General features: G+C 41.3%; 1 protein-coding gene across 1 annotated transcript in view; it reads left to right on the forward strand.

Moving 5' to 3' along the window:
• sv2a (synaptic vesicle glycoprotein 2A) overlaps positions 1-25,582 on the forward strand; it is a 60,128-nt gene that overhangs the window by 15,561 nt on the left and 18,985 nt on the right. The window contains exons 2-4 of the mRNA XM_038710683.1: positions 10,253-11,045; positions 22,932-23,112; positions 24,367-24,518. Coding sequence (XP_038566611.1) covers positions 10,433-11,045; positions 22,932-23,112; positions 24,367-24,518 — 946 coding nt within the window. The 5' untranslated portion in view covers positions 10,253-10,432. The remainder of the gene's footprint in view (positions 1-10,252; positions 11,046-22,931; positions 23,113-24,366; positions 24,519-25,582) is intronic.

Raw genomic sequence — 25,582 nt, forward strand, 5'->3', positions numbered from 1 at the left:
AAACATGTAAGCTTAGAGAATATAAAAGGGCATTCTTATTTTTAAATATGTAATTGTAAATATTCACATCAATTCTTGAAATAGTCCAATTTGTCAAAAAGGAAATTAAATTTGAAACTCTTGAATGTGAATCCTTGCTCTTAAAGCTTTCAATTTTTGACATCTAATTTCATCATGCCAAAGATGCAGTCATTGCACAGTATCAATTGATCAAAGAGATGCTAAAGTAGACTTATGTTCTGTAATCTCTGTATTTATTATATTATTCTGTCCAAGTCCTGACAAGCAGAGAAGCACTAACAGAACTTCCTCACTTCCTCTTGGGGTTTTAGTTTCAGCTGGCTTTCCGTGAGCGTGTTCTTAGAAACTCAGTTGTCCCAGCAGACCTTTGGGTCATGTGATGGTGGCTTGGCAGAAGTCTGTCTGTTAAACGCCCCTGAGGCTCCAAGCTTTGAGAGATTCCCTCCCTCCTGCCTCTCCACTGCCTGCTACCCTCCCTCCTCTTTTCTAGTAACATCTGCTGTTCTTTTCTTGCTACAAAAATTATTGTACACTTAAACAGATATTGTTACACAAATAGGTTAAATACATTTTAATGAACAGTATCAATGGTAATAATACTGCATTTTAATGAACAGTATCCACGGTAAAAATACTGTCACAAGGTTAGTTTGACATTTATTGGCGTACCATGTATAATTTAACACTGCCTGTCCATCGTGCCTGACATTACTTGCATGGCTTATTGATTTATTGATCATTATACTGATGCAATCTGATCACTTCCTAGAATTCCTAATTCCTATTGAAACACTAAATACAGAGCACTGGGGGCATAATGATACCATTGTTTGCCAAGATTTTGTAAACGTGAACACAGTATGATAAAGTGGTCTTGTCTCACGCGTAATATTTCAGAGGTAAACAAGGTGTTTGTTAGTGCCTTTTATCCTAGAGAACAATAAAGTAAAGGGTATTATTGAAGCTCTTATGATTAAAAGCTTATGGCATGGATTCAACTCTGTGTTTATCTGCTATAATGTAAACAAAACAGGTTTGTTAGAACAAAATAACAGTTGGTTTTTACATGTTTACTTGTCATTACTATAATGCAAGAGCAATACAAGAACACTGTTGTTCCTTTATTTCCACGTCTTCTACATGTTTCATTAACTGGTGAGTACATTATCTGTCTTTAGCTCAGTCTTTTAGCACACTATCATGTAGCCTTCAAATGCAAGACTCTTTTCCAGGGTTTTCGTTTTAAAAATAAGTTGATTGGAGATGGATCCCACACAGAGTTAACGTTTTTTAGCTAACATTAGCTACAGCTGATAAAATTGGAAGTGGATAGTCCTCATTTAAGCTGTCAAAATCACTGTTAATTAATTAATTATTCGTTTAGCTGAGGCTTTTATCCAAAGCGAGTTACAATTGATATATATTGATATATATATATTATATATAGCTCCTGGATAGCTCAGTGGTACAGGTGATCATGGATTCAATTCCCAGTCAGGGTGGGGGTATCCAGGTGGACCCTTAGGCAAGGTCCTTAATGCTACCAGCCTACCTCAGGCATGAGTGAAACCGCAAATACAAGAGCCATACCGTCTTGGACGTCGCCCGGGTTAACAAGGTCTACATCAGGTGTTAGGGAACCAGGGCAACCTGATGACAAATGGGCTACTTGAACAAGACATTCATGGACTAGAGCGGAAAATATGGATCTGATGCAATGCTACTATTGTGTTCTAACATCCGCAAACGGCAGCTCCTATCACAACTAGAGAATGATGAGGTACAACAAATATGCTACGGCAAGGGGGAGCCAGGACTGGGGCTACCTAAAAAATACAACAAGCTGTCGATACCTGAGGCTCTGGAGATTGCCAAACAAAGACTTACCGCTCTGGCTACCCACCTAAAGAGATACAAGGGAGAAGCAGAAGCCAGGAGAATAAACAGGATGTTCTCCACCGAACCATCCAAAGTGGACTCTCAGTGGCAGGGTAATAACACAAGATCAGATCTACCGAGGGCTGAGACTGAACAGTACTGGAAGAACATATGGGAGAAAGAGGCATCCCACAACACCAATGCTCAGTGGTTAGTGGAGCTAAGAACAGATCACAGCAATCTCTCAGAACAAGATCCAGTAACCATTACAACGGCAGACATCCAAGAAAGAGTGGCAGGTATGAAGAGCTGGACACCACCAGGCCCTGACATGATCCACACCTACTGGCTAAAGAAACTAACTGCACTCCATGAACGCCTGGCACAAATGAACTAACTGCTGATGGATGGTACCCACCCAGAATGGTTAACCCAAGGACGGACAGTCCTGATCATGAAAGACCCCCAGAAGGGAACAATCCGATCCAACTACCGGCCAATAACCTTCCTCTGTACAACATGGAAGCTCCTGTCAGGCATCACAGCGGCTAAGATGAGCAGGCACATGGCTCAATACATGGACAGGGCCCAGAAGGGAATGGGTAGTAATACCAGGGGAGCCAAGCACGAGCTACTGGTTAATAGAGCAGTCACTCGAGACTGCAAGACCAGGCAGACCAATCTGTGCACCGCCTGGATTGACTACAAGAAAGCCTACGACTCAATGCCACATGCATGGATACTGGAATGCTTGTAAATGTACAAGATCAACAGGACACTAATAGCCTTCGTCAAGAACTCAGTGAAGCTGTGGAAAACAAGTCTGGAAGCCAACTCAAAGCCTATTGCACAAGTCACCATCAAGTGCGGCATATACCAAGGTAATGCACTATCCCTGCTGCTGTTCTGCATAGGCCTGAACCCCCTCAACCAGATCATCACAAAGACTGGCTATGGATACTGGTTCCGAAGTGGAACAACCATCAGTCACCTCGTCTAAATGGATGACATCAAGCTCCATGCCAGAAATGAGCGAGACATCGACTCACTGATCCACACTACCAGGATCTACAGCAACAACACTGGAATGTCGTTTGGACTGGACAAGTGTGGTCGCATGGTATCAAAAAGAGGGAAGATGATCAGAACCGAGGGGATTGAATTACCAGAAGACAACATTGCAGATATTCAGGACAGCTACAAATACCTTGGGTGCCGCAGGCAAACAGAAACCATGAGGAGGCAGCAAGGAAGTACGCCACAGCCAAATACCTACAGAGAGTAAGGCAGGTCTTGAAAAGTCAGCTGAATGGGAAAAACAAGATCCAAGCTATCAACACATACGCCCTGCCAGTCATCAGATACCCCGCTGGTATAACAAACTGGCCAAAGGAGGAGATAGAGGCTACTGACATCAAGATAAGAAAGCTCCTTACAATGCATGGAAGGTTTCACCCCAAATCCAGCACCCCGAGACTGTACACTAAGCATAGCGAGGGAGGTCGAGGGCTAGTTAGTGTCAAGGCCACTGTCCAGGATGAAACAACAAAGATCCAGGAGTACATCAGGAAGATGGCCCCCAAAGATGTCAATGTCAATTTTATTTCTATAGCCCATTTAAAACAGCAACAGTTGACCAAAGTGCTGAACAGGGTCGATGTCAAATACATAAATAACAAGTGTAAAAATTACTACAAACAAAGTGAATCACAGGGAAACAAAACAACAACACTTTAAAACATCAGAAACCTGGTTTAACGAAGGTTAAAAGCTACTGCAAAAAGGTGCGTCTTAAGCAGCGATTTAAACGTTTGTAAGGTCTGTGCTGCTTTAATATGCATGGGGAGGCTTTTGCATAGGATGGGGGCACCCACTGCAAAGGCTCTATCGCCCTTATTTTTTAGCTTTGATCTCGGGACATCCAAGAGCAGCTGATTTGTTGACCTCAGTGTTCTGACTGGAGAATGGTGGCATAAGAGATCAGCCAGATAAGGTGGCGCTAGAACATTTAAGGCCTTAAAAACAAGTAATAAAATCTTAAAATCTATCCTATAATGGACAGTGGAGGGAGGCCAAGACAGGCGTTATGTGGTCACGCTTTTTTGTTTTTGTTAAATGGCGAGCAGCTGTGTTTTGGACTAACTGGAGGACTGAAGATTTCTGATGAAAGATGAAGGGCTTAGTGAGTACCTCAGGCAGCAGAAACCCGAGGGTGAGGACAAGGAAGATGAAAAACCTTCATGGAGGGACAAGCTGCTGCACGGCAAATAGAAGAAGTGGCTAATATCAAGAAATCCTACCAGTGGCTGGAAAAGGCTGGACTGAAGGACAGCACAGAAGCACTAATCATGGCGGCAAAAGAACAGGCACTCAGAACAAGATCAATAGAGGCTGGGATCTACATCACCAGGCAAGACCCCAGATGCAGACTGTGCATGGATGCCCCTGAGACAGTATAGCACATAACAGCAGGGTGTAAGATGCAGGCAGGAAGTGCGCACATGGAACGCCATAACCAGGTAGCTGGCATAGTGTACAGGAACATCTGCCATGAGTATGGGCTGGAAGTCCCAGGGTCAAAATGGAAGACACCTCCTAAGGTAGTTGAGAATGACCAAGCTAAGATCCTGTGGGATCCAGACTGACAAACTGGTGATGGCTAACCAACCAGACACTGTGTTGATCGACAAACAGCAGAAGAAGACAGTAGTGATAGATGTGGCAATCCCAAGCGACAGCAACATCAAGAAGAAATAAAGAAGAAATACCAAGGGCTGAAAGAGGAGCTAGAAAAGATGTGGAAAGTAAGAGCAACAGTGGTGCCAGTGGTAATCGGAGCACTGGGGGCTGTGACCCCCAAACTGGGAGAGTGGCTACAGCAGATTCCAGGTACAACATCAGAGGTCTCTGTCCAGAAGAGTGCAGTCCTAAGAACAGCTAAGATACTGCACAGAACCCTCAAACTCCCAGGCCTCTGGTAGAGGACCAGAGCTTGAGGATGATACATACCACCCATATATATATGTATAAAATAAAATAAAAAATAATATCATGCAATGTGTGAGGCACAACAGAATCAACAGCCAATGAAATGAACTGGTTGGCTGACCGATTACAAACTCATTGGGTATATGCACCAAAGTGACACCAAAAACTATCTAAAAGCCTCTTTTATGAAACTGGTGTTTATACAGAGGAACAAGATTCACAAGGCTTGCAAGCCACATGGAGCCAGAGTTCTTGAGTACTGATGGAAATGTTCATAGTCATAGAATCTTTCTAAAGAATGTGCCTATATGTGCGCTCTGCTCCCTGCCTGTCAGAGAGCAAGATGGATTTTTATAAGACCAGACCAGGGCAGACCAGACCAGTGCCCTCTATTAAAATGAATAAAATAATAATATTTATAATATTTGTGGGGCGGCATGGTGGTGCGGTGGTTAGCACTGTCGCCTCACAAAGGGTCGTGGGTTCAAACCCCGGTTGCCCCGGCCTTTCTGTGTGGAGTTTGCATGTTCTCCCCGTGTCTGTGTGGGTTCTCTCCGGGTGCTCCGGCTTCCTCCCACTATCCAAAGACATGCAGTCTAGGTTAATTGGCGACCCTAAATTGTCCTTAGGTGTGAGCGTGAATGGTTGTTCGTCTATGTGTGGCCCTGCGATGGACTGGCGACCAGTCCAGGGTGTACCCCGCCTTGCGCCCGATGTCTGCTGGGATTGGCTCCAGCCCCCCCTCGCGACCCTGTATGCAGGATAAGCGGTTGACGATGGATGGATGGATAATATTTGTGCTGATTCAGAATCATGGACAGTGCCACCAGTCACTGAACTAACAACTGCAAGGAGAGTGTGTATTTTCAGAAGAATGGGCATTTGTTTTCAGGATAACTGGCCATCAGACAAATGGGCTTTTGTTCCAGTGGGACATTTTTCAGGATATTGTGGTTTTGGAATAAAGGGCTCTCGGAAACAATTGGCAGTTCCCCCTGCAACACCTTCCTCAGCTCTTGTTATTACTGCGGGCAGTGAACCGAGGAAGAGTTGGAATATTTTAAACTCTGAATTGCCTTTCACCATACAACCCATGAAATTAAAAGTTTTATGTGATGTCTTTCACTTATTGGCACTGTCTGCAGTTTGATATTATATTGTTTATTGCAAGAGGTTTTAGGTTTCTCAGACAAACAACAACTGTGAAGTATCAACCACTGAAGAATGCCGTCATACAGGAATGAAAACTAACATAAATTTTCATTTTGCACTTTCAGTGCAAACAGGTATATGACAGGACATGAAAAACGAGGTACCAAGCAAATAAGTTTTATTTGAAATGAATAACAACAGTTTAGGAGACAGGGTTGGACAGTGCCCTTTGACATGACGCTATTCTGCAGTGTTTACGGTTGTGTTGTTAACTGCTACTGGCTCCCTCAGGCTGAACAACTTCTCTCTCTCCCACATGCTGAGCTGCTTCTTCTGCTCTCTTTAAAGAGTCTGTGCGAAACTGTGGAATTGTTGCCGCTGCATTCGATCCCTTCGAGACTTGCTCACTGGGGACACATCCTCTCTGCTTGGTCTGATGAGCACATGTGCTGGAGAGGTGCAATTGTTGCACACAAGCAGTAAACGGTCTTTCATCTTAGAGACATTGGACATGTCAAGTTGAGGTTATGGCTTGCGGTGTTGAACCAAAATCCTTTTTGAGTACCAAACTCTAATTTAAATCATAATTTGTCTGATTTAGATTACAGGCTTTTATTTAGGCCACATTTTGGTTTCACAAAATGTGCTCATATACGGTGTTGTGTGCATTTCCCAGATCAGCAACACTGACCATTAGTCAATAGTCATGGTAGGGATACAACGATTACAGATTTTGTTGGTACCATTATAGTGAGAGGAATAATCATGGTTTTACGATTATCACGATTATTATGCCTTAATTAATGATTAATTATTGAATTACATTAACAATTATGCTTATATATGTTTAAGCATTAATATAGCATTAATATAAGAGGAATATTAATTTCATTTATCCCTCAGGGGAAAGTGTTATTGAGGAGGGTAATAAACTGAACTGTTATTGTGATCAACATCCATACATATACATTTTAGTGAAAATGATAGAAAGAAATTGAGAACATCTCTCATGCAGTGTTATTAATGACTGAAATGCAGTTAATTGATACAGTCCTGGAGGTTTATAATGATGTTATGTTCGTATTTTACACCTGGCAACATTTTCTCAACACAGACAGAAGGATGTAACGTTAAATGTTCAGTGACCGAAGGTCTTGAGAGGACCACGTTCTGTCTTCCATAAAGGCCCTTTCAGAAAAGAAGCAATTTGCACCGCGTGGAAGCTGTTCAGCGCAAAGTTCAACTACTTTGACAGCGGCGTACGCACGAGCTCGCCGCACGGTGCACATTGCTCGACGCAGCAACAAACTGCCGTGGTGTGGCACAAGCCGTTGAAAATAATGGGCCTCATAGTGCAGCGGTGCTGGTTTTGCGGTGGGTCGGAAGGGGTACAGCGGCTTTGTTTACGTTGCACTTTCACTGCTACGGCATCAATTGTAAGTGACATGTTTATATTTAATTCCCTACCAACTTGCCATCTTATCTAAATCAGTTATTATGTATTACCTTTACTTGAGCGTGCAAAGCTGGGTGGTGATCCCGCAGGTGCTGCATCAAGTTTAATCTACTGTAGTTATTCGCTCCATTAGCAGCAGCCTTTTAACCTGTTGGAAACCTCCAGCTATTTGCCCATATTTCCAGGAAAAATGACTAAAATAACATATCCAATCAGGAATAACTCCTTAACCATTTGGCCTAGTTGCATAATTCTGGTCTCATTTGAAAAGTCAGAAGCTGAGGAATATAAATTCATTTTAAATTAACATATTTATTTTAACATTACAGACTAAATGTAGATGTAATAAAGATAATATGATATTTTCATCCTGGTAAAAAAAGCTATATTTTTAATGCAATAAACCATCATAAGATACGTGGAATACAATTATAACTGTAAAGTTGATGAAAATAAATATAAATACAACTCTCTGTTATCACACAATTATTGCAAAATATACCAGACGAATGTACATATTTTGGCAATATTTACTGTTTTTTTAGCAACAAATCAGACGATTTTTGGGATGAAAACGCAAGTAAGTCAGCGGTTTTAAAGATCACGTACTGCCCCTGTTACTGCGTCAGTGTTCAATTAATGGCAAGTTTTTGAACAGGTTATCCATCATCCTTAGTAATGCCCAGATCAGTCTTGGTGTTCCCAAAATTTTCCCACACAGCCGACTTCTGCCGTTTCTTTGTGGAAATAAAGCTTCACAGTTTTGTCCCCCTGCCATTGTTTAGCCAGTGTACAGTAGTAGCCACCATGTCACTGTTAAGCATGGCACTTTAAGCTGGTGCACCGCTCCTTGAACTTTGTTTTTGTTTTGTGCAAGTTGCAACAGTTTCGTTTTGTGCGACAGAAACACTTGGTGTAGCAGAGCCTTTACCAGGAATTAACCGTGATATTTTAAAGCACGGTTTATTGTGAAATCCGGTAATCGCTGCATCCCTAGCTGATGGCTGTTACTTAAATACAGTTTGTATAATGTGTCCTCACAATGGATTATTGCTCCTAAAAAATTCATAATACTCTCATATATGTCTGTTAAGTATGAAACTAGAGCCAGGAGACAATTGCCCAATGTAGCCAAGAAATAGAAGAGAAAGGTACCCCTGTCAAACCACAACTTGTCATTTTTACATTTCTGTGTATGAATTATCCCAAGAAGATACAATATATTTGTTAGTGAGCATTAGAGGTTCTGGTAGGCAGATTTTTAAACCTTTGGACAGAGGCAGGCTAATTGTTGCCACCTATTAATGCTTAGCTAAGCTATCGTGCTGCTGGCTGTAGCTTCACATTTACCATACAGATATGAGAGTGCTATTGATCTTCTGATATAAGTCTCAACTAGAAAGAATCTCACAGTATTTCCCAAAATGCTGAACCTGTTGTTTAAGTTAAGACTAAAAAAAGTGTTGAACTGATTTATTTCACGCATCAATGCTGTGTGTGGATTAAAGCCGCAATTTGAACAATAGCAATATAGTCAAATGCTCACTGAAACACATGCTAATGATGTTCTCCCTGCTGAGTTTGTTTTGCCCATTTGTAGTGCTTGCAGCCTTTTCTTTGGCGCAGCATGTCCTCCTCAGTGAGACAAACAAGGGCAGCGTCACAGTGACTGAAGTGTCACTAAAAAGAGCACGGCGGCCTGGTGATTGATTCATGATGGCCCTTTTTTGCTCATGTGCTGTGTTTATCTCTTCTCAACTTTATGAGTACTCAGTTAATCAAGGCAGGAAATTAAAAGTAGCGATGGAAGGGGTTGTGAGAAGGGAGGATGAGGTGAGGATTGCACACAGTGGACGAGTAGAATGAAGATGAATAGAAAGGCGTTGAGACATAGATATCGTAAATAATGGACCAACAAGAATAGCATGAGACCAAATTGTTACGCCATTAGTGCAGGGAATATTTCTGTTAACATATCTTTTAAAATGTTTTATCACTTTCATATTTAATGATTTGTGTCGTAAAATTACTAATTCAGTTTTCACAAATTTTACTCCTGACATTTGTCCAGACCACCATGAAGCAACTTTATGTTCTGACTGCCTAGCAATAAATGTCATTAACATTTATTGCTAGGCAGTCAATAAATGTTCACAGATTGTAGTCACAAGTGTCCTGAGTGGGAACTTCAATCTAACCCTAAAAGTACCTATTGAGTCTGTGTTGCAGCATAATTAATAATAATAATTAATCAATTAGTTGACACTTTTTTCCAAAGTGATTCAAAAATGCTATATGTCGGGGGTCACACGCCTCTGGGTTAAGCGTCTTGCTCATGGACACATTGGTGGATTCGCAACAGTTCAGGTCCAGGTCTCTCACACTAAAAGCATGTGTCTTATCCACTGATCCATCGCCACCATTATATGTTAGCTCGGCGGTGCTCCACTGTAAATGCCACAATGTGATTGGTGCTGGGAGAGAGAGAGAGAGAGAGAGAGAGAGAGAGAGAGAGAGAGAGAGCGAGCACCTTCAAACTGTCATGTCCTTTTTTCAGCCAGTAGTGCTGATCCAGATAATGTTTCCTGCAAATGGCAACACAAACTGAATGCCAATGGTCCTTTGTGTTTAAGTACACATTGACTCTGTCTAGATTGTTTAAAAATGTGCTTACAATAGATATTTTTTCTTTACATGCACGACACTGCCAGTGGGATGAATAATGCTCACACAAACCATTTCTTTGCTTTTCCACAGGATTTGGTATCCGAGCGCACGCTGGCCAAAGTTCAACAGCAGCAGTGCAGTGGAGCAGGGAGCTGTCCGTGGTGCTGAATTCATCAGCTAACAGAAATCCCCATTGCACACTCATGTGCTTGGGCCGCTCCTGATACATCCCATTCCTAGCAGCAATTGACCACCACCTCCACATCCAAGATGGACGACGACGGGCGTTACAGGGACAGCCGCTCCGACTTTATCCGCGGCGCCAAGGACATTGCCAAAGTGGCCAAGAAACAGGTTGGCAAGAAGGTGGGGCGCAGCGTGGACAAAATGGCCGACGAGTACACCAAACGCTCCTATAAACGCTTTGAGGGCGATGATGATGATGATGACGACTATGGCGCTGTGCCTAGCAACGACGGCGGATATTACCGAAATGACAGCCGGGCCAATGATGATGAAGGTCACAGCGACTCCACTGAAGGACACGACGAGGATGATGAGATCTATGAAGGAGAGTACCAGGGTATCCCGAGGGCTGACTCGGGTAAGGCTGGCGACATGGACGGCGTGGCGGCCGCCCAGGCACAACAGTTCAGGGATCTGTCAGCCTACGAAAGTGAGAGGAGGAAAGACCAGGAGGAGTTGGCTCAGCAGTATGAGACCATCCTGCAGGAGTGTGGCCATGGGAAATTCCAGTGGACACTCTACTTTGTCCTGGGGCTGGCGTTGATGGCTGATGGCGTGGAGATCTTTGTGGTCGGCTTCGTTCTGCCCAGTGCAGAGAAGGACATGTGTCTATCTGAGCCCAACAAGGGCATGCTGGGTAAGATTTACAGATATCAATCTCTTGCTTCCAAATATTAAAAAGTTTATAAAACAAATGGGAGGAGGGATTTCACTCGTGAGAACTCTGCAGTACTAACACAATCTTGTCTTTCTGGCCACTGAGCAGCTGTTTTCTTTGAACTCATCTACTGTCTTCTGTGTCCTTTTTCTGTTTATTGTCATCTCAGTGTCTCCTTTTGGAGTTTATGCCACTGCTTCACATTTTATCTCTGTCTTATCTTAGCAGTTACCTTTGCAGCTTATTCCCCAGTAATTGCTTTTCTACAGCCTCACTGGCAGAGGAACTACAGCTGTTTAAGATTCAACTGCCCGTGCAGCTTCTGAACAGCACTAGAATTTTAAATCGAACTCAGCCTATCCAAACACAATGTTCTCTGCTTCAGTTCAGTTGTTTTCTAGCTGGACAGTATATGTGTGTGTGTGTGTGTGTGTGTGTGTGTGTGAAGGTGGTTGCGGGCACTCTATTTGTCTTCTTCCTGTTTGCCTCCTCCTAGTATATGTTGCTTGTCTGTCGTTTCTGTATGCTGTGAAGTGGGCAAAGACCTCGTGATCATTTCCCAGCCTTAGGGCACCATGTCCAATCAGAGTCCAAACCGGCCTCACCATCTGTCATTGGCTGCCCAGCAAGGACACCATGAACACGAGCCAGAGGTCTCCTGAGGATAACAAATTCAAATATTCTGTTTGTAATTTGCGTTAAAGAACTCAGATACCAAGTATGCATTTTATGAGTATAGATGAAATGAGATGACAGTCTGAAATGTTTTGTTGTGCTAAATTAATCCAAATATTAGTGTCATAAACTTTACAATATCTCTCAATATATGGACTCAAATGTTCAGTTGCATTATTTGATTCTGATGAGATAGTAGATGAGATCTAATTATCTAATTGTCCAGGGTTTTGACTGTTCAACTGTATTGCTGCCACGATGACAAATTAATTCAGTTTTATTCTTTTTTTAAAAGGTTATGGTTTGTACATGCAGTACAAAAGTTTAAATTTAGATTTTCATAAAGGGTTTGCTGATCAAGTACAGTAGGTCCATTTTCAGCTCTATTACAACCGTCTGCTGCTGGTCAGTGAGCTGCAGTACCATATCAGTGGACAGTTAAGTGCCTTTTTCATGTGGACATTTTCTGCTCAAGTTTTCCTACACCATGTTTGAGGGTGTTCCAGAAACAAAAACACTTACAATTAGGCTATTGTAACCGGACCGAGGTTGTACTCCACAGTCTGGACTCTGGAGGATGACATGCTAACGAGGAGGCTAAATCCGAAGGGTTCTAGTGTCTGTCGCTAGCACGTCTCTTAAGGTGTCATAGTGCGAGGTTTACTCACTGCACAACCTAGGTGTCTGTCGTTACACTATACTTAGTAGTTACAACGTGCAATTTGGTAAAATGAGACTACATACATAACACACAAGAAAATACATGAAGTATGTACTGTATACACACACACACACACACACACAGCTACATTTGGCAGGCATCCATGCTTTTAATTAGTTACTGGGTTGTATAATTTTCCTATGGTCCATGCACAGGACTAGGTATAGATTGCAGTGCTGACAGTACAGCGACCAGCCTGTGTGACTGTGTCTGGTCAGATGTCGATATCAGTTTGTATGTGCATGTCATGATCCTGTCTGTGTGTCTTGTTGGGGAGTCTGGGTTTTTGTTCCATATCTTTGGTCCTAGCCCTGTGCCTTAGTTCATGTCGTAGTATTTGCTTCTAGTTCTTTCTCTGCATCATTTTGGTTTAGTCTGCTCTGTACTCTGTGTTCTAGTTCTGTGTTCTCGTTTAGGTTTTGTCTGTTATGATCCCTGTGTAATAGTTGGTCGGTGTTTGTCTGTTTACGTGGGTTTCTGTTATTGTCTGAAGTTAGATTCTTGTCTGGTATTTTGTTACATGTGTTCTGTCTGTGTCGGTTATTCATTTTGCCCCATGTCTGCCTGTCAAGTGTTCCGTCTGTTCCCCCAGTTATCACTCAGCCTGCCTACCTCTCTGTTCCCCTTTGCTGTCTCTGCCTGCCTGTCTCTCTGTTCCCCCCTGTTGTCTCTGCCTTCCCCTCTCTCCGGCTAGGTTTGTGTCATGCTAGGGAGGAGCCATTAAGGCAATACAACCGGCCCCCGATTCCCTCCCCTCTCCCTGTTACGTAACTTGCTTGACTCATGCTAGAGAGCCTCCTTTGCTCATGCCTCTCTGCATCCCATGATTCCTAGTGTCCGCTCCCCCAACCCCCACCCCTACCCTGACTACTACTACTTCTTCTCCTCATGTTCCAAATGGAGTTTCCTCTGCCGTCACAGTGCCAGCCACTTTGTCACTTGAATTGTGTCCATGCGTTTGTACTGTAAGTGTGTGCAGTGCGTGAGAGTGAGCATCTGCAAATGTGTGAGCTGTAATCGCCTGCAGAATATTAAATCCCTCACAGCAGAAATCATTCAGATGTACCCAGAGAGAAGAATTCAATGGAAGAAACGTATCACTGCTGGTTAGACAAAAAACCCTCCATATAGAAAGACATACTCTCTGCCGTTTTAACTTTTTCATTGACTTTGTTAAATGTGGTAAGTGCATATCACAGATGCCATATTCATTGCATGTTTCCAGCAATAGACATTTAAAATTAAATCAGGAAATTAAGAGTAGAAAACCCAGAGTGATGCTTCAAATGACAGCAGTGATGCCTGTGGTGCAGCTCTAGTTGAGCTAGAGGAGACACTGCATGCAGCAGAAGAGCGCACAGAGTGGTTGTCATTGATTTGACCTTGTTGTGAAGCTGCAGAGATTGCATATACAGCGTAGTTAGTTTGCCATAATGGGAAGAAGAAACTGGGAGCTGATTTTTGGCTAAGATAAACACAAGTACTTTTAATGTCAAGTAGATTTCACGCTGTTGAGCTTTCGGTGTACTTTTCCTGCACTGACAACCTTGTCGTGAAGAGAAACATCTAGTACATATATAGAGCGCTCTGATTATTTTGATATTTCTAACCATACTTCTGTTAGATATTCTCTAGGAGATTGCTTCTGAGATGTATGTTTTGTGCATTGCAGCTACATGCACTATTTTTTTGAGAAACCTTTTGCGCAGTTGCTCCTGATGCTAAAAGTAACCTTGGTATATCAGAATGTCTCCTTGAACATAGAATCAAGAACTGAGATTAAGGGCTAAGGAAGACAAGGGATGAAGAGAAGAGGGAAGAGAATAACTACCTGTGTCTGTTTGATTTGTTGGCTCTTGGCAAACCAGGTTGGATGCTGTAACCTGCTAGACTAGCTTTTTTTTGCAACGGAATTTTAGTACATTACTTTGGATGGAAATGCTTGCACATTAGTGTTCAGCTAACTTTTGGAAATAAATATGCAAGCTATCAGGCGGCAGAGGGTATAATTTTTTCTCTTGGTTGGCAGTAATGTTTTGATGGAATTGTCAAAACATAGAGCTGTGACACAGCTGTATGTATACAGGTAACAATTCAATCAAGCAGCTTACACTCACTATGTACCTATTATAGGTACACCTTGCTGGTAGTGGGTTGGACCTACTTTTGCATTATGAACTGCCTTAATTCTTCGTGGCATACTTTCAACAAGGTGTTGTAAACATTCCTCAGAGACTTTGATCCATATTGACATGATAGCATCACGCAGTTGCTGCAGATTTGTTGGCTGCACATCCATGATGCGAATCTCTCGTTCCACCACATCCCAAAGAGGCTCTATTGGATTGAGATCCGGGGACTGCGGAGGCCGTTGGAGTACGGTGAACTCATTGTCATGTTCAAGAAAGCAGTTTGAGATGATTTGAGCTTTGTGACATGCTGCATTATCCTCCTGGAAATAGCCATCAGAAGATGGATACAATGCTGTCATAAATGGATAGACATGGTCAGCAGTTTCTCAAATACTCAGACCAGCCCGCCTGGCACCAACAACCATGCCATATTTAAAGTCACTTAAATCCCCTTTCTTCCCCATTCTAATGCTCGGTTTGAAATTCAGCAAGTTTTCTTGACCACGTCTAAATGCATTGAGTTGCTGCCATCTGAATAGCTGATTAGCTATTTGTGTTAGAAAGCAATTGAATATGTGTACCTAATAAAGTGGCCCATGAGTGTATAAGTTATTTCCACCCTTTAAAGGTGTGTTAACCAGCTGCTGAAAACTTGCATTCACATCCCAGCACTCACTGTCACTTGGTGAGACTACTGCTGTAAAACAATGAAATAATTTATCTTTTTCAGCTTTCATCGGTTAGCACTGAGGAGTTTGATGGTTGACTGGCCAAGTCAACTGATGAGGGACTGCATTCTCCTCCAGTGCTGAAAAGCCTCAGCCCCCCAGGCTCATTTAAAAAGCCCTGTGCATTCTGGCAGAAAGGGAAAACTGGCTATTAATAGTGGCCCCCTGCCCTGCCCCCTCTGTCACTCATGTACACAAACACACAACCCTGCAGTGGCACACACTTTTTCTTTCCATGTTCATTTACACACACTCACACACATACACACACACACACACACACACACACACACCACCCAGAAGCCTTTGGGCAGATTGGCCACCATCCTCCCCTCCTCTTTGTCTGTCTTTTTCATCCTCCCCTCCCCCACTTCCTCTCCAGAGTGCTGAGGTGCTCAGCTGTCTGAAGACTCCTGCTTTGTCATCCTTTCTGAATCCCTCTTATTTTGCATATTGTATAGTATCTCATAATATTTCATATCGTACGAATTATGAAATGGAAGACAAAATAGTTGTTTGTGACATTGGACTCCCCCTACAGATTACTGTTAGGTGTAGCAATTCATTAGGACACAGCTATATGTCCATCCTGCGTACAGGGTCGTGGGGACAGCTATATGTATGCATAGTAAATACATGAAACAAATGTAGAAACTGACATGCTTAAGAAACATCTCATAACTAGCCCTGGACTAAAAACAACATAATCTCAACCATTAGGAAAATGATTTATATGAGAAAATACATAATTTAAGGTGTGAAATTATCTGTGTGAAATTGTCAAATGAATGTAACATGAAGCAATATGGCAGCTTATGACTGCTGGATGTTTTACAGTGCAAAAGCTGCAGACAGCAGAATCATTGTTGGCAGAATATGTGTCTCAAACCTTGTTATGACCTTTGAATCTCCTTGTTGCTGTTTTCATGACACTGAAACAGATAAATGCAAATGCCAGACATACTGTTCACTCAGAAATTAGAATCACAATATTTTTACATGAACAAAGGCTTGTTGCTTAGGCAGTCTACAAGTGGAGGTAACCTACCAAACATCACAAAATGAACGTGCTGCCTTTTTAGGGCATTTTCCCCCATTTCCCCACCGATTACAGTGTGCAGTCCTTGGTGGTAACTCCCACATTTGTTCTCAAGAGGGGTCACATGAAAAGAACAACTAGTACAGGGATCCTTGATTAGCTTCCCACCAGTTGTAAATTAGACCTCGGTCTCTGCAGTTACTTTTTCCACTGCAGTATTCGGTAGCCCTGATTGAGGTGACTTAGCCATGCAATAACATTTTTTTGGGCCACTTAGAGGGCAGTATAAACTAGATGTAAACACAACATGGACACGATATCACCTTTTAAGTTGATATAGCAAACTTTTTAGCAAACAGCTGCTTATTTACATGAAAATGGAAAAACATTAGTGTTTTCTGGCCACCTGGTAAATGTAATATTCACTCCCCCTTTACCTTCGTCTCCACTTGGCTTGATATTGAGCCGCTACTTTTTTCTGTTTAAAACAGATGCGTGTGAGTGTGGACAGTGAACCAAACAGTAAAGTTACAGGCTGTAAAACCCCAAGTTACACATTTCACATACAAGTCGTAATGTAATCCATTGTTAATGGATTAAAAATATTGATTATAGAGGCCTTAAGTAACTTTAGTTCAGGCTAAATTGGTACAGATATATATCAGATATATATATGTTATCAGAAACTGTGTTGTACCTCATTAGGTAGAAATATGGTCTCAAAAGAGCCTATTGTGTGCCTGTATAGGACATCTGAGAAAAATGTACTTTTCAGGGCAAACATTTACTCTTCTTGTTCTTTTTCTTTTGAGATAATTTCTCTGTAATTGTCCTAATTGATGTTGTTTAGCGGCCAAATGCCAAAGTCACAAACTGATCAAGCTTTGCACTTAAGTGAAGACTCAAAATCAATTATTTTGCCCCTCAGATATATGAGATAAATTTATTCATTTATTCAAATGAAGCTGCTAATGCATTCTAACAGCCACACAGATAGCAGAATCCAACAAGGGAGGGAGAGATAGTGATCTAGTTATAGTGACAGGTCAGCACAGCAGTCAGATTCCCAAACTGCAGCTTAGAGAGACCTGAGAAGAGATACTGTGGCCAATCCTGGTCACTCTGGTTGTCTTTTTCTGTCTGTCTGTCCATCAACCTCGATGCTGCTGCATTGCGGCTAACACGGCTATTGAGCTTGGTAATCATCACTGGCTCATTGTTGCTGCTTTGGGCAGTATTGTCAGGAGAAACGGCTTACAGCTGTCTCTCTACCCTGCCAGGGTGAAACACACACACACACACACACACACACACACACAAATGGGATCATGGAATCAGACTAACGTATGCACACAATGAATCCACTGCAATCAATCAAACAAAAGGTGAAAGTCACCTTACCCAATTCGGCACTGCGGTGTTTACACAGAAAAACGCAGACTGACAGAGAGAGGACTGGCAGAGGGAATGAGTCACACGCACACATAGCCAAACACACACAATGCCTTTGAAAGGAATTTTTATCTAAAAGAAAAGGACACACCTCTTCAAGTCAAGAATATCCATCCTCTGTGCTAAATTTGCCCTTTTCTCCCTCAATATTATGACTCTAGCGAATACTAACTGTGGGTCCAACTTCATCATCCCAGCAGTTAGCTTGTTAGACTGTGTAATGGATTATCTTAGCTGATCCAACAGATCAGTTTAAAGCCTATGTAGTTTCCCCCCCCCCCCCCCCCCCCATCTGTTTTCTTGTGTAATCGATCCCATGATGGCTTTTCTATTGGGATCATTCACACCAGTAGGGGTGTGACGAGACAATTAGCTCACAAGACAAATTTTAACACTGTTTTTAAGAAATCTTCAATGCTGAATTCTCTGAAAAGTTTGAGCATTGGGCATTTCCTGTATTCTGGGGAATTTTCCTGCACCGATTTATGGTGGAAATGTTTTCATTTATGTAAAGAGAAACTCAAAATTCAGGTGGCAGGCCACTAAATCTAAAATAAAAACAGATTAAGGCTCTCAGGCATTCTGTATTGCTTTCAGATATGTTTTCTCCTGTAGATCAGATTTCTCATATATGATGTGATGGTGCATTCATGTGGTGTCGGAATGATCAGAATATTTACCTCCTTAAATGTTTATTGCAAAAGAAGAAATAATATGTACATGGGACATAAAGAGGTATACAGAACTTTGATTTGTGGAAAATCACATATTGCTATGCATATTTTGCAATATTAACGGTTAGTTTACTGTCCATGTAGAGTGAACTAGATGTCTGCATGTTGTTTATATGCTCTGATAATGCTAATCCAACAAATCTTTGTAGTAGCATCCATATTGTTTCCACATTCCAACTTAATAGCACATTAACACACACTGAAGTTGGAAGAAGACTTCACAACTCAAGAAATGGGACCATCCGAGGAGCATGTGAATGCACTGTGAGCTGCTGCTTGCAATTCACAACCCTCACCACTAGATACCACTAAAACTTAGACCCTGAACCTTTAATATAAATCTTAGTGAGTTAACACACATGCAGTCATGATTTAGTCTTCCCTCATCTTTTGAGTCTTTTGTTTGTGGAAGTAACCTCTTAAGCATGTGCCTTCTTCACCTCAATAATGAATTAATTGATTTTAATTCAGTTATAAACTCCTGGGGCCGTATTACAGAAATTTCCTAACAAGCAGATCCTATCCTAACTGCTTGGTGACCATGATAATAAGGGTTAGGAAGTGTTTTAGGAAAAAGGCCATTACAGATTAACAGTTCCTAAGTCAATATTCCTTTCCTAACTTTAGATAAGAAAAGTGTATTACAGAAGCATCCTAACTTCGTAAAATCTTAAATAAACTCTCCTAACTTTAGGAGAACTGTTTAGCTGTCCTAACTTTTACTTTTCCACCAGGTAGTGTTTGCTAACTCGTTTCCATCCACATGGTTGCTCTTTGCTTTTACAAAATCAACAAAATGTCAACAGATCCTAATGCAAGTCTTTGATAGGAGGAGATCGTTAAATTCAAGAAATACATGAAAAACATGATGACGTTAGCCAGCAGCCTTTATTATTATTAGCCTTTTTTTTATGTCATTATTAGCCTAACTTTCCCAAGAAGAGTAGCCTTCTGCCGGGGTCAGTGAGGGAGCACAGAGGAGCCACCAGCGTTTTCATCTGCTCTTTGGACACAACAGTGTCTTCATATCACTGTAAATGCACTTATTTTCTTTTTAACAGCATCAGCGCTCCGCTGGATGCCAGATATGCGGCGGAGACTGTGTCCCACTCTCTCTCTTTAATCTCCTGAGTTAAGGATTACGTGAATTTGGGTTTGTCGGCGGAGGTTACAAACACCTCTAAGTCATCTGACTTGAAGTTCAATAATAGTTGTTGTTTCTGCTCCATTTTCAGTATATGTTTCATTAAAAAATCTCTACCAAAAAACAGCGAAAAAAGGCGTTTAGCTCGGCGAAATGAGGAAAGTGGGATTGGTTACTAGGTAACAGACATAAAAGTTGATAACCGATGTTGGATCAAGTATTTAGGATTTCCTAACCTGAGATAAGATAGGATGAAGTAAGATAAGATAGGATTCCTAAAGTTAGTTAGGATTTGCTTCTGTAATACCAAATTGAGAAAAATTCTATCTTAGACTCTTAATCTTAATTTAAGACTTAAGATAGGAACTTTCTGTAATACAGCCCCAGGACAGCTCCTGTGTTTCAGCAGGTTTTCTGAACGTATTCAAAACCGTCTGCACATTTAAAATCTATCCCACATATCTGTTGAAATATTATGAGACTAACATCATTGTTTAATGAGAATTCATGATAATTGTAAATCTATCTGCCCTACTCTGCAGTGCATGACATTATTGCTGTATCGGTAGTAATGCGATCTGCTTTAGACTTTTTGGAAAACGTAAATAATTAACAACACAGGCAAAAATTACAAAAACCACAAATCCACACACGTTAACTTCAGCACCTTTGATAAAGTGCAGCTTAAAGTCCCAAACAGAGCAAAGTTGTGCCTCAATTTTTAGATGTTTATACTGCAAAACTCTACCAGCTAGGTTACCAATCTGTCACAAGTGGCATGAGATCTCCTCACACCCTTACCATTTAGGAATATAAAAACAGAGCAGATTTCGTGTCATTTGCTGCAAACACTTATCAGTTGTTGTGCTGTAATTCCCAGTGAGAGAAAAACTTGTGCCCTCATAGTCTCCTTAGTTGTTGGTGTTTATGCTAAAGAGCAGTTTATAGCAAGCTGGTCATTACCTTATATAGCTTATTAATATTAGGCTACATCCAACACAATCAACAAATTCCAGTGACTCAGGCTGAGTGGCCATCAAAAGTGAAATGAAGGAAAGTGAAGATTGTTAAGTGTAATTCTTAGCTTCAAATGTGCATTCTTAATGGTAAACCCACCATAAAATAAAAAAGACAACAGCTTCCAACCATCATATAAACTTTTAATGCTTGCAGAATAAACTAAACATTCTTTCTTGCCTTGAGTTAACAGCAGTTGACAAAACAATTTTAAATCAAGGTCCACTTACTCATTTGTTCCCAAGCTTGTAACGCATGGACTTCATCAGCCTATTATCCTAGGACTTCTTTCCATAATGAAAGATTCTGCACTTCATATGTGCCCTTTATGTGACTAGGCAGAAATGAAGGGTGTGAAATGGTTGCAGTGGTAGATGGGTGTGTAGGGAGTCTGACTTTCAACTAAAGTTCACATCCTGTCTCAGACGTATACTTTTTATTATTTACGGTATATACGGTTTGGTTTTGGTTTAGCCAAAACAACGACGTGGTTTAGATCATGGTCTTGGTTAAAATGACTAATTTGTTAAGTTTAGGTGACCTTTGTCATCATGGTTACAGTAATATGTGGTTGAGGTTATGGAACAATCGTGGTCATACTACATACTATACATAACAATGCTGACTTTAAGTTGGAAACAGGAAACAAACAGCGATCTCCAGTGTTAAAGGCCAATGTTTTGTTGTATCATCCATCCACCCTGACCTCCTACCTATGTGGACTTTGTCACTCTATAATAATGTCACCTGAGTTCCTCCTTTGCTCCAGTCATAATTAATACAGCTGCTAGAGGTCTTTCTCACTTGAATATAAACACATGTCATTTTGGGACATGACTGATGCTGTTGTCAGGACAGTCTTACAGATATTGTAGAAAGCATGAAAAACATTGCCATAGGATATAAAACAAACTGAGCATGATCCAGGGTTTTGCAGAATTGTCCAATGCTGATGATCTTGTCGGGTGACAGGGCTGCATCATCATTGTAATGGCACTGTGTATGTTTATTCCGAACACTTTTCATCCATGTTAATCTATATAAAACTTAATTGAGATATGGCTGACAGCTTTGAAACAAGTGGACCTTGAGTTTATTTTGTCAATTGATTAGTCATGTGTTTCCCTGCGGTATTGAGGTAGTATCATCTTATTGGCACACTGATACATCATGATTAGAAGTGAAACAGTGAACTGTGTTAACTGTCCAATCCGAATAGAGTGTCAGTGGAGATACATGTATTCATGCTGGACTCACTGGGTTGAATTTGCTCATTTGATAAAAATACTATAGCATAGATTTAAACACAGATGTCAAGACCAGGCGCAGTACACCAGACTTTTACTCCTTATTCATTTAAGCAATCTCACCAATAACTTGTGTCACTGCGGGTGTGTGTTGCAGAGGGAGAGAGAAAGCCAGAGAGACAGACAGACAGAGAGAAGCTGGCTTGGATAAGTGCATGGGATGTGCACCTCAAAACACAAGACTGGGTTGACAACGGTGTTGTTTGTTTCCTTTATCAGCCTGTCTGCTCCCTGGCAGTGTGGGAAAGAAAGCACCGGCTCTTTCCATGATATTCAGTCTATACTGTGTCAAGTGAGATGATGCTGGGACCAAAAGGATGTTAAGAGTTATCATTGATTCAAATCTTATTGTTATGTTAATGGACCCACCAATTCTGAAACCATCTCCCTGTTCAGATCGGTCTTGCTAGCTCAGTGACTTTCTTTGCTAAAAACTAATTTTCATTTAATGAGCATTTTACAGTAAGTGGCTGTTTTTTATGTACTTTTTTTGTACAATCCATTTCTGTTTCTGTTTTTTTTTTCTATATTTGAATAACTTGTAAAAGTGCTGTATTAAAAAGGTTATTATTATTATGATCTTCACCCCACAACCTCTCTGCTATGTATGCAATTCAGATTATTACTCTGCCTCTGTTTTGTGCTTTATGCAAAATACTTCAGTAGTATAATAAAGCTGCCAAATGAGCAAATTTTCTGGGCATTGGAAATCTAGAGTGGATATGAGGACTGGAAGTAATATCAATTAGTTTATTGATAATACTTCATTATCATGTCCTCTGTCTCTCTATCCTCCCTCATTATCTCTTCCCATCCCATTCCCCTGCCATAACTCTCTTCCTCTCTCCTCTTACCGAAACACCAACTCTCCCCTCTTTCTTCCATGGCTTTGTTTCCCTCTCCCTCCTCCTTTCAGGTCTGATCGTGTACCTTGGGATGATGGTTGGGGCCTTCGTGTGGGGTGGCCTGGCTGATCGGATTGGCCGTCGGCAGACCCTCCTTATCTCCCTCTCCATCAACAGTGTGTTTGCCTTCTTCTCGTCCTTCGTCCAGGGCTACGTCTCGTTCCTTTTCTGCCGCCTGGCCTCTGGTGTGGGGTAAGGAGACAGATGAGTCACGCACAGGCACAGCAGCCAGGGCTGGAAATGAGACAGTCACGACCACTGTGGGTCATCTGTTGACTTGACAAGCAGAGCAATGCCACATGTCAGGACACAGACAAATATACTGTGCTTACGAATATTAAAAGGAAAAAAATCAGCCCTCTGATACGTGGATGTCTGTGATGTTTGCTGCATTTCAGGAGCTATTTTGCAATCAAGTGTCGGATTGTGTTTTAACAGTTTTGTCTACTTGCACTTAAAGAAGTAATTTCCTTCATTTATGTCCCCAACATCCATACAAAGAGCCTGACATAACTGTTTCGGATTGAGGCTGGGTATAAAGACATATAAATGTAACTACTGTCACACTCATTATTTGAGATTAATAATTAATGGGTTTGTTGTCTCATAATTAAGGTTATTGAATGCTGGTGGCTGTGGCAAAATGTCAGTGAAATGGCGACCCTTGCTCTGATTGCCAGGTTCTGACTTTAAAACACGACCTTTACATGGTTTTAGATGTTTTAGATACAGTAGGTCATTCATAGCCTATTGAGTTTTGGCAACACTAGCAATATATCTATATGACATCATGTTGTCATGAATCTTCAGACTGTGAAACTAAGTAAATGTTATTCTGGTGAAATGTGTATAGTGACCTAGTCATTATGGATATTGCTGTCATTTGCAGTGTGGCGAACTTTAAACCTTTCCAAACTGAGTCATTTTATCAACAACACTGCCACTGTTTGACTGCAGAACTCTGAATGTGTTCCCAGCATTAGTTCCCAGTAGATTGTAGATTGTTGTGATGGAACATGTACAGATGCCATAAAGATGACGCTATTGATTGCAGTCAGTTCAATTCATTCAAGTCAGGCCATTATTGGTGGTTTTAATCATCCTTAATCAACTACATGGCTACTCGGTTGTCTGTAACACTCTCCTGTTGCTTTTTCTGAAAACCTTTTCATTTCATTTATTGCGTTTTTCTTTCTGCTTTTTCTTCTCCCCCAACCTTTGTTATATTGTTTTTCTTTCCACTGTTTTCTTTCCTCACATTACCTATTTTTTCTTTTCTTTTTGTAAATTACCATTGCCATCTGTCTTGCTTTTGTCTTTCCCCTTTTTGTTCTCATCTCTTTTATTTCATCCACTATTTGCTGCTCCTACATGCGGATCCCTTCTCATTCTCTCTTTTTTAAATGTCTTTCCCTTTTTATTCCTGCCTCCCTTTTTACTCCACAGTATTGGTGGCTCCATCCCCATTGTGTTTTCCTATTACTCTGAGTTCCTGGCCCAGGAGAAGCGAGGAGAGCATCTGAGCTGGCTCTGCATGTTCTGGATGATCGGTGGTATCTATGCCTCCGCCATGGCCTGGGCCATCATCCCACACTATGGTGAGAAAAACAAATCAATCACTGTCAGGAAATCATTGTCTAAGGCAATATGAACGCCAGCTTGTTGTCAGTTTGCTAAACAGCCCTGTAAAGTAACAAGTTACCATTTCTATGAAATAAATCCAGTGCAGTAAAAACTACGTTTTCATCTGAAATGTAGTGTTGTGGAAGTAAAAAGTAGCATAAAAACTAAACACTAAAGTACTTTATAAAATTAGCTAAACAGCAAAACACAGGCTCCACGCAAGGATACAAAACAACAATAAAGGTTTATGTGCTGAAGCCCACCAGACCAAACAGGTTCAGATGATGTCGAGTAAGAACAAAGTGAGCATTAGTAAAGCTGGAGAAACACAGAGAAAGTCACGTTAGTTGTTAATGTTATCTGTTGCAACGTTGTATCACTTTCCACATTACTTCATCAACTAACGTGACCCATGTTACTATCCTGTGTACCACAGTTGATTTAGAAAGAAAAGGATGTAACGGTAAAAATCAAATGTGGAGCGATTTGTTTACTAACGTTAGCCTGTAGTGATGCAGCCAAGAGCAGCCAGCTAACGCTACATTAGCTCGAACCTGCCGCTGTTTGCTTCGTAATGTTCAGTTTAGGTATATTGTGGTTTTACCAATACTCAGGTACACAGCTTGTCCACCTCTCCGTCACTGTAACTAACGTGACCCACATAATATACAACCCAGAGGAAGAGCCATGCACTAACACTACAGTAAAGTTACTTACTGAGGTCTTATTATTATAAAGTGCGACACAATGTCATTATAATATTCAGTCCAGCTCACTACCCGTTTTGTTATCATCCAATACATTTAGCTGTGTTGACATTGCTGAGCCTCCGGAGAAAGATACACAGATAGTAAAGATAGTTACTGAAAGCAGCAGGCGAGCTAACGATGTAGCAGGTCGGCTAAATGCAGTAAATGTACCATGATCATGTAACGAGCATGGATTAGTTCAATACTATTACTGCAACGTTGCAATAGGGTTTTACCTGAGTTTCCAGTATATTGCGCGAAGCTGTCTCCCTGCCTGTCTATAGCCGCTG

Source organism: Micropterus salmoides, unplaced genomic scaffold (genome assembly GCF_014851395.1).
Source record: "Micropterus salmoides isolate LMB-PRFRI ecotype aquatic unplaced genomic scaffold, ASM1485139v1 Ms_hic_scaffold_11, whole genome shotgun sequence".
Taxonomy (NCBI): domain Eukaryota; kingdom Metazoa; phylum Chordata; class Actinopteri; order Centrarchiformes; family Centrarchidae; genus Micropterus; species Micropterus salmoides.